This window comes from Danio rerio, chromosome 3 (genome assembly GCF_049306965.1).
Source record: "Danio rerio strain Tuebingen ecotype United States chromosome 3, GRCz12tu, whole genome shotgun sequence".
NCBI lineage: Eukaryota > Metazoa > Chordata > Actinopteri > Cypriniformes > Danionidae > Danio > Danio rerio.
Genome location: NC_133178.1, coordinates 60994869 through 61004799, shown reverse-complemented (window position 1 = coordinate 61004799; position 9931 = coordinate 60994869). Strand labels below are relative to the sequence as shown.

The 9931-nt window shown below is 38.7% G+C and overlaps 2 protein-coding genes across 5 annotated transcripts in view; both read right to left on the bottom strand.

Annotated features, from left to right (window-relative positions):
• Positions 1-9931, bottom strand: part of otop2 (otopetrin 2) — a 78636-nt gene that overhangs the window by 36300 nt on the left and 32405 nt on the right. The window contains exon 2 of one of the 4 annotated variants that reach the window (XM_073945168.1): positions 9675-9859. The exons of the other annotated variants lie outside the window; for them this stretch is intronic. The gene's annotated coding sequence lies outside the window, so the exon portion shown is untranslated. The remainder of the gene's footprint in view (positions 1-9674; positions 9860-9931) is intronic. 4 annotated transcript variants of the gene reach the window in all.
• On the bottom strand, positions 4221-5857 carry amn (amnion associated transmembrane protein). Its single transcript, XM_021474800.2, has one exon. The coding sequence runs from the start codon at positions 5846-5848 to the stop codon at positions 4418-4420; it is 1431 nt and encodes a 476-aa protein (XP_021330475.2). The 5' UTR covers positions 5849-5857; the 3' UTR covers positions 4221-4417.

The following is a 9931-nucleotide window of genomic DNA, read 5'->3' as shown; positions in this document are numbered from 1 at the left end:
CTCATCGCCGTCATTGTTTGTAACTTTAGGTGGGTTTGAAAACATGTGCACTTTCATTGCGTCTTCCTTAAACTTCAGCCGTTTGCATTTCCCGTGGTCACAGAAGCTTCGTCACATTAGGTGCTGCTCTAAAGCGTGAGTGTGTTGCTTTGCTTGCGCGTTCCTCAATTGGCAATAACGAACTTGCCTAAGTTATAGCCTCAGTCAAAGTTAATCCAGTGTGCGTGGTTATTAGTCTCGGTGTACAAGCTTGGAAATTTAAACTAGCACACAGTTGGCATAACTTTGTTTAGTTCATGCAGTTTTGATCCGTGCAGAAACGCGGTTTTAAGAAGCCTTTATGATTATTAACCATGACGAATTAAAGCGCGGTTAATAGTGAAACCGGTTAATCATTACACCCTTATACGGATGACGCGGCTGTAAAACTATACAATAGCCCCTTTCACACATACAGACCTTTCCGGAAAATTACCGGCAATTTTCCGGAAAGGTTGTATGTGTGAACAGGCCCTTTTTGAAAATACCGGTAAATTCGTTCTGGCTATTTTCCGGAAAGAGAAGTTGTAACATTACCGGTAATTTGCCGGAATGCTGCGCTGTGTGAATGTAGAAGGAAGATTGCCGTAATAAGCGCGTGCACGTCTAGAACGGGCTGACGTGAGACACCTGCTTTAGCCAATCAGAACAGTCAGACGCATTCACGTGCGCGCGGTTTATGAGAATAAAAGCCTTTGAATATTTTTTCCAGACACCTTTAGCTGCTAGATGTTAGTCAGATAATGTTTCTATGTTCCTTCTTAATGCTGTGTAAATAATTATCGATAAAATGTTCATGATAATCCGTTGTTTGTTTACCTTCAAGCTTTGCGTGTGCCTGTGAGCGCCCATAGCGCCAGCACACACACATATCATGAACATCTCGACATGCGAAAGTGTTACCCTATGTTTTCATTAGAGTTGTACTCAATACTGATCCATCCGAAGAGTTTGTAATGTAGTCAAATGTTTACAAACACAAGCGCAGCCGTTTAGAGGTCATTTCTGGTTAATGATGTCAGAATTTACCGGCATTTTGCGATGGGTGTGTGAATGCTCTTTTCCGGAAAAATTCCGTAACGTCCTCGCCTGTGTGAACAGCGTTTTTTTTAATATACCGGTAAAGTAGTTCCGGAAATGTTCCGGATATTTACCGGTATCGCTGTATGAAAGGGGCTAATGACACAAATGATTCTGTAACTACCTCTCTTGACACATTCTGGCACATTAATAATATTGATTTCTCAGGTCTGTGTCCAAGTCGTACATGTACAGCTGAATGCTGGTCCTCTCAGTCATGTTGCTTCTCTCTGTCTGCCTGTCTGTTGCCATACACAAAGTGGGGGAGCTCTTGGCTCCGCCCTCTTGTTAAGTTGGGGCGGGAAGTTGAAACTAATTTTCATGTGAAGCAACACACCCCTATAACAACGAGCTGTGAACATGATCTCAACATGACACTTTTTAACACATTATAAAAGAACAACCTGAATTGTGTTTTGAACTGAACCTAAACAGGAACACTCAGAAGAACCATAATATTAATATTTTATCTTTAAAAAGTAGTAAACTAGGTGCCCTTTAACATAATTAAAATATTGTCTACTTTTAATTTGATATATTTATATATTCTATTCTTCATTTTATATGCATTCTTATTGGATTCTTTGAATTCAAATTTGATTTGTTTGTTCCCTTTATACCAATGTGTTTATCTTAATGAAATGTTTGAATTTTATTAATTAATTCATTAGTTTTCTTCCGGCTTAGTCTCTATTTCAGAGGTCACCACAGCGGAATGAACCATCAACTATTCCAGCATAAGTTTTACGTAGTGGATACCCTTCCAGCTGCAATCCAGTATTGGGAAACACGCAAACACACTCATTCACACACACACACACACACACACACACACACACACACACACACACACACACACACACACACACACACACTATGGCCAATTTAGCTTATTCAATTAATTTAAAGTGCATGTCTTTGGACTGTGGGGGAAGCCGGAACACCCTGAGAAAACCCACACCAACACAGGGCGAACATGCAAACTCCACACAAAAATGCCAACTGACCCAGCCAGGACTCGGAACAGCGACCTTCTTGCTGAGTTACTGTTATGACCCACTGAGTTACCATGTTATTAATTCAATTCTTAATTATTATTATTATTATTAGGTCATTATTTATGAATGTACAGTAATATTAAAATTGGACTGACAGTCCACAGAGGATGGATTTCTTTGAAAATGGAAAGTTATGTTGTGGCAACAAACTTTTCATATGGGGTTATGTGAGCTTCGCATTTGCACATGGGGTTACTTACCATTACGAAAAGTAAAAAAATTCACAAGACACTAAAAGCACACATAGGGTGACTCTAAATATTTAATGAGTCAACTGTTGAGATTTTAGTTTCAACATGATATACTAAAAACAAACAAGAGCATTGCTATGTTACCTCCCTCACTCAAAAAAGTACTGCTGCTTGTTCAAACTGCCTGTTTAAAATGAGCTGAAAGGAGCATTCTTGTAATTGTTTTAGCCAATTTATTTGTTGTATGGTCAATCCACTTTAATTTGTAAACCGTTAAGTTAACTTACGCGTTTTGTGTTGGGACAACATGAAGGAATTGTGTTGGTCCAGCTATCTGGTTAGGGGATTTATGGTTCCCAGCATGCTTTGCGTGAGATTGAATTAAGAGAGAGAAATGTTGACAATAAGAGTAATCTTAGGTGTTTAGGGTTAATAGAAAGACTAGTTCGAGTTTAATCTTCACTTTAGTTTGAAGATTTAGAAGATTTTCATGTGATGTTTTGCGTTTTTAGATTGCCACCTTGCAGAAACAGCCATGCTTTGGGTGTTGGCAGCTTGATTAGCAAAAACGCAGTTTGTTACTTTGCTTAATGAGCAACAACTCTCCTAAACTGAGTTCTGAGATCATTCTCAATCTACTGTATTTGTAACTCATGAAATCTTTCAGTTAGTTTAGAATAACTTAAAATAAAACTAGGAGACTTCGAAATGTACGATACAATAGACAAACATGATAGTATCAGTATAAGTTTAAGTTAAACAAAAATACAAATGTATTTAAACTTTGATTTGATAAAAACCATGTTGGACCAACTTAATTGCATTTAATTGTGTAAATAGTTGTTTTGTAGTTGGTGCTAAACTAATTTATTGGATAGAAATCCTGCCCTCAATTAAAATGAGTTCATCCAATGAGGTGCTCTCTCTGCCTTTCAACATATCGTCTCTTTAATGTAGTGGTTCCATGTTGCCAGATTGTAATACCATGCTACTTTAGAATATGTTGAAGGGCAGTCTGAATTAACCCAAATGTTTTCCACGATACTCTAGCATCTTACAGTGATAACTCAAGTTCAATTTCAGAAAACTCATTTAACATGATAGAGGGAAAATATAATTTCTGATATTGTACCAGCCTATATTCATGCTTTAAAATATATCCTGCAGTTGAAGTCAGAATTATTAACCCCCTTTGATTTTTTTATTGTTATTATTATTTTTTAAATATTTCCCAAATCATGTTTAACAGGGAAAGGACATTTTCACAGTAAGTCTGATAATATTTTCTCTTCTTGAAAAAGTCTTATTTGTTTTATTTAAGCTAGAATAAAAGCAGTTATAAAATTTTTAATAGCCATTTTAAGGACAAAATTATTAGCCCCTTTTAGCTAATTTTTTTTCCCGATAGTCTACAGAACAACCCATCATTATACAATACCTTGCCTGATTACCCTAACTTGGCTAATTAACCTGGTTAAGCATTTAAATGTCACTTTAAGCTGTATAGAATTGTCTTAAAAAATATCTAGTCAAATATTATGTACTGTCATCATGGCAAAAATTGATCCGTTATTAGAAATGAGCTATTACAACTATTATGATTAAAAGTGTTTTGAAAAAAGATTTTCTCTCTGTTTAACAGAAATTGGGGAAAATTTTTAACAGGGGGGAGGGGCAATAATTCAGACTTCAACTGTAAATAAATAATATAAACTCTATTTAGCTATACTACTTGGGAGTGATTTATATGATCTAAAATAATGAGCTGGTATTTAAGTTAAAATCCACAAACTTAACTCTGAATAGAATATAGCATAAATAAAAAAAAATAATATTGCCAAAAACTCAGAAATCCATGCCTTTAATTTATTTATGAAGAGAAACATGATTATGTGGTATATAATTTCAGAAAATGAAGCTTGTGAGAACTTCCCATTACACGACGAGACTTTAACAACCTAATAAAACATAACTTCACAAGGACATTAAGATTTAATTCTGCTTATTTTGTTTCAACATCCCCTATCCAATCATCTGAAACTACACCTTTCATCCATTAAAATCGGTTTCATCATAAACAGGATTCACAAAATGCACTCCTGATTTGGTTAGGACGACAGAGTTCATTGTCTCTGACCCATACAGCTCAGGTTGTTCCGGCATCATAGTGGGCTTGTCAAACATGGGGTTGTCAAAGCCATGATCCATGGGGCCACCCAGTTCCCCAATGTCACTACCGTTCCTCCATTTGCTTAGTGAGGGGATGCTAGGCATTCTTGGTAACTTAACAACACCCCTTCGGTAGAGGAGAATAAAGCCTGCAAGTAAACCCAAAATAACCAGGCAGCCCAACACCGCACCGGCCACAACCCCTGCACTGTTCCCAGCCACGTCACTGCTGCTTGCCCCAGATGACGCCTGGAACTCTGCACTGCTGATGCCAACGTTTGAGCCGTGGTTGTGCACGTCCTTCATTATGTCCCGAGCAAGAGTCTCAGCCAGATTCCCAGATTCCAGTCCGGTTTTCTGGTCCAGCAGCAGCACCTGAATTTCCTGAGTGGCTCCGAAAGGAATCACTCCCAGCAGCCTCTGCTCTCTGGACACTTTCGACATGGCCATCTGTACAGATCTGTATTTGTCCGTGTTGAGAAAGAGGTGCTGGAGCCGCTGGCGATACGACTCAAAGTTGAAGCTCGAAGAGAACTGAACGTAGACAAGAGCGCCACAAACATTGCAGCAATGTCCCAGTGCATGCAGGGGTTTCTTGCACTCGAGAGTATCGCATCTCACGTTTGCACAGATCTTCTCACGATTCCTAGAGTTATCGCAGATGCAGCCGGAGATTTCGCCACATCCTGAACTGCTGATGCTAATGGTTGCAGTGCCATGAAACTGTAGCTTGCCAGAACTAGATGACAGATACTGAGAAAACTCAGAGCTGCTGGTAAACTTTTTCCCAAGTACAGACACACTCTTCACAGGCACGTCATGATCTGATGAAATCTCCACACGGAATGAGGTGGCGTCTCGAAATACGACATCATCATTCTGGCATGGTACACTCTCCTCGTGAACTGAAAACTGGAATGTACCTCTGTGCAGGTCGTCAATAGTGGTCGCAGCCACCCACAGGGACGGGTCGAACCATTTCAGCGATTCAGAGTCTTTAAATTGAGCCGTCACTCCAGATCCACAGCCTGGATCTCCACCTTCTCGCACAGTAAACCCAGCGCCAGACGCCAAAATCAGTTCTCCATCCACAGGCAAGCTCATCCCGGTAATAGTGTGAGCTGTTTCTACATACACCGACACTTTCCTATTTGCTAAAAACTCCACTTGGTCATTCCCGCAGGGTACAGACCCTTTGTCCCAGTTGGTCGCATTTTCAAAGTTGGTGTCTGGAATCCATTGCTTGTAGAGTGCATTGGCAAAGGGTGAAATGCAAAAGAAAAGCAGAACGTTGTGTCCAAGAGCCATCATGAAAGGAATGGGTAGAAGAAAAGCAGAGCGACCTTTGGTCTGCCGCTGACTGTCACATGAGCGCTCATGATTTAACTTGGTGAAAAATTCACAAGCTGTTTTGTCAGTAAAACATCTACCACAATGACACTAAAAGCAGACTTTTAGACGACTGTAAAGCATTTAATGGACCAGCTGTTAAGCCTCCATTACGTACTTTTGTCTTTCACGAAAACATGACATAGCAAAAGCAAAAAAAGAAAAAAAAGTGTATTGCAACATTACCTCTCTCTCTTTCTCTCTCAATATGTTTCCCCTTAAAGTCGGCATGAAATCAAAATGTACTTTCCTTATTTTCATATGTATATTTTTGTGCTGTTATAAATAAGGTATGCAGAGATGGCAAAAGTACACAGATACTTTACTCAAGTAGAAGTACAGATTGTCACGATATGTTGGCAGGACGGAGACAAAAAGGTGTTAGATCCAATTGCATTTAATGATGATATCATGAAGCAACAGAAAAACCAAGAATATCCAAAAATTCAAAGTAACAAAATAACAACAAACAAACAAAACAAGGAACTATGGCAGAATAACTAGAACAAGGCTCAGGAACTACGGCAGGATACAAAACACATCTCAGGAACAACATACTAAACAAAACGAACGACGAACTGACAAACAATGGGTGAATGGTGTATAAATAGTCCATGAATCAACAGGAAAATGGAGACAGCTGTGATGCAATCAGTTTAAGTGGGTTCCAGGTGTGTGCGTGAGGTATGTATGAACTTGTAAACTGCGTCCCAAATCGCATACTTATGCACTATTCTACGCCATTTTGTAGTATAAATAGTGTAAGTAGTGCGTTCACACTGAAAACACTAAAAGTAATAAGTGCACTTTAATTACCCGGATGATGCACTCATTCAGCCGCTAAAATGAAGTGTGGAATGATGGACACTTCATGCACACAACGACCGCAGGTTTGCTTGCGTAGCGGAAGAGGCGGAGCTATCGGGCGCACATGTTGGATAACTATTTATTTTGGATGGTGAAAGCAAAATTCTCCTACGAGAGTGATTATAGCGCCTCCCGATGGTGAACGCGGTTATACTCACGGCAGGTTTTATTTGATAGTTTGGTCATTTATTTCACTGATTTGGCGACCGACAAAGTCATCAGGGAAGCGGTTTGAATTTCCGCTTAGTAAAAAAACATTAGTGTGCCATTTGGGACGACACTACATACATATACTATCCTGTTGAGTGTGTAAGTGCATAAGTACATAGTGCATGAGTGCATAGTGTGCCATTTGGGACGCAGCTGTAGTCTTTGGCAACTGTAGTTCGCTCACAGAGTTCATTAGCGAACTACAGTGCCCTCTGGTGGTTACAGACAGTCATGACACAGATACTCATGTTTAAAACAACTCGGGTAAAAGTTGAAGTACTGACTACACTTTTGTACTCAAGTAAAAGTAAAGAAGTACGGCATGAAATGTGTACTTAAGTAAAAAGTATTCATTACCACGCCCTGTTTTAGTTTCGCGGTAGTAATTACACTATACATCTACATCTATACATCTAACTTACATTTCTATACTACGAAATATGAACTCGTTGGAAACAAAGACAATAAATTTATAACATACTCATAAACTATTTCATTGCTTTAGTACCAATTGTACAAATGCAGACAAAAAGCATGTGATTGTAAAGTTTTTTTTGCGGCATAAGATTGAAAGATCAGAGAAGTACTGTACTGTACATGTTCGGAAATGGACAAAAGACTGCAACCCCATTTAAATGCCAGATTTGAACAGAAATGTGTCTTGCTTACCTGTGATCCGATTGACCAAAAAGCATCTTATTACCCGTTATAAACATGACATCAGTCATGACATCAGTCATGTTTATAGCTGACTCCCTGTCACATGCAAGTTCACATTCTTGTTGTTCCCGTGGAAAGCTTAATAAACAAGCGTTATGGCGTGTGATCATAGGTTGAAAAAGCCATTCACTGCAGCATGCATGCGCGCAATGGCAAAAATAGATTGATTGAATCAAAAAGGCGTTCAAATTTCACAAAACACATTAAAACAATAGTAACAAGACCAATTTTAAAAATGTAAGAAGTAGAAAGTACAGATACTTGTGTAAAAATGTGAGGAGTTAAAGTAAAAAGTTGTCAAAAAAATAAATAGCGGAGTAAAGTACTGATACTAGAAAAATCTACTCAAGTACAGTAACAAAGTATTTTTACTTAGTTACTTTCCTTCTCTGGACGTATGTGTGCTCCAACGAACCATTCGGTTCCGAAAGGAAGAAATCATGCACTGCCCTTTTTTCTCATTTCAGAAACCATTTCAAGTGGATGTACATCATGACAGCGAAAAAAAGACAATCTTAACTTTTGTTTCATGCTGACTTAAATGTAGTTACTCAATGTTGCCGGGTTGTAATACCATGCTACTTCAGTATATATACAATGGTACCGAAGAAAGGCACTCTAAATAGTTTCCACCATTTTGCTACATTTACCACTGACATCTGAATTACTCCAATTTCACTACAATGTCTTTACCCAAAAACATCAGCAAGCCCAAACATTTTAATTGATGGACAGGAAAATGGTGTTTTCCAGTATGGTGTGGTGTTTATGCACGTTTTTAATAAATAAAAAGCAATTAGGCAAGCATCTAAAAAGATAATCATACTGTAAAACACTTCAAGTTGGTTAAACTTAAAAATGAGTCAACTCAGCTTAGAGATCTTCTTTGTTTCAGCTCGAAATGTTGAGTTTATGAGTTGTTCAATGATTATTTGTTTCGACTGTATTCTAGAGTTAAAACAAGTCACTGTGAAATTCTACACTAATATAAGCTCATAATAAATGCACTTGTCACTGAATCTCAACATATTCACATTTTCATTCATTCATTTTCTTGTCAGCTTAGTCCCTTTATTAATCCGGGGTCACCACAGCAGAATGAACCGCCAACTTATCCAGCAAGTTTTTACGCAGCGGATGCCCTTCTAGCCGCAACCCATCTCTGGGCAACATCCACACAAACTTTCACACACACACTCATACACTACAGACAATTTAGCCTACCCAATTCACCTGTACCACATGTCTTTGGACTGTGGGGGAAAGCGGAACACCCAGAGGAAACCCACGCGAAGGCAGGGAGAACATGCAAATGCCACACAGAAACACCAACTGAGCCAAGGTTTGAACCAGCGACCCAGCGACCTTCTTGCTGTGAGGCGACAGCACAAGACTCAAAACTGACTTCAATCACAGCCTTAGACAAAATCAAATGAAATAAAACACCTTAAATCTGTCAAAATCTCAGAAGAGGCTTAATAAACAGCTTCACAAACAGCATCAGCAGCTTCACCTATTGCTAACCTGTTTAAATGTATTTCTGATAGAAGTCCACAAAGGTCCTCAATCACATTTATTGACGATTAAAAGTTAAAAGTTTTAAGTTAAACTTGGTCCACATTCTCCTCAGTTAAATTGCCTAACAAGTCTAATTCTATATGGATCAATAAAAAAACTAATATTTAGACAACTACTGTAAGTGGGTTCGACGGTTCATTTCGCTGTGGAGACCTCTGAAATAGAGACTAAGCGGAAGGAAATTAAATGAATGAATGTAAGTGGGTCCGAATTTAGATGAAGTACACTAGTGTTGAGCAGTATGTAAATGATTAGTTAAAACTATTATGATCAAACCACTGGATAAAGTATAGTATGCTACTTTACCTGCTCATGTATAGTAAACAGATGTTTTGCTATACATATACAGCAAAATATCAGCTATGATTACTACCCAATTCACCTGTACCGCATGTCTTTGGACTGTGGGGGAAACCAGAGCACCCAGAGGAAACCCACACGAACACAGGGAGAACATGCAATCTCCACACAGAAACGTCAACTGAGCTGAGGCTCAAACCAGCAACCCAGTGACCTTCTTGCTTTGAGGCGAACGTGCTACTCACTGTGCCACTGCGTCTAATAAAGGATAAATAATCCAAATATGCATTTTAATCTCTGTTCCTGACATAAAATATATAGTTTTGTTTG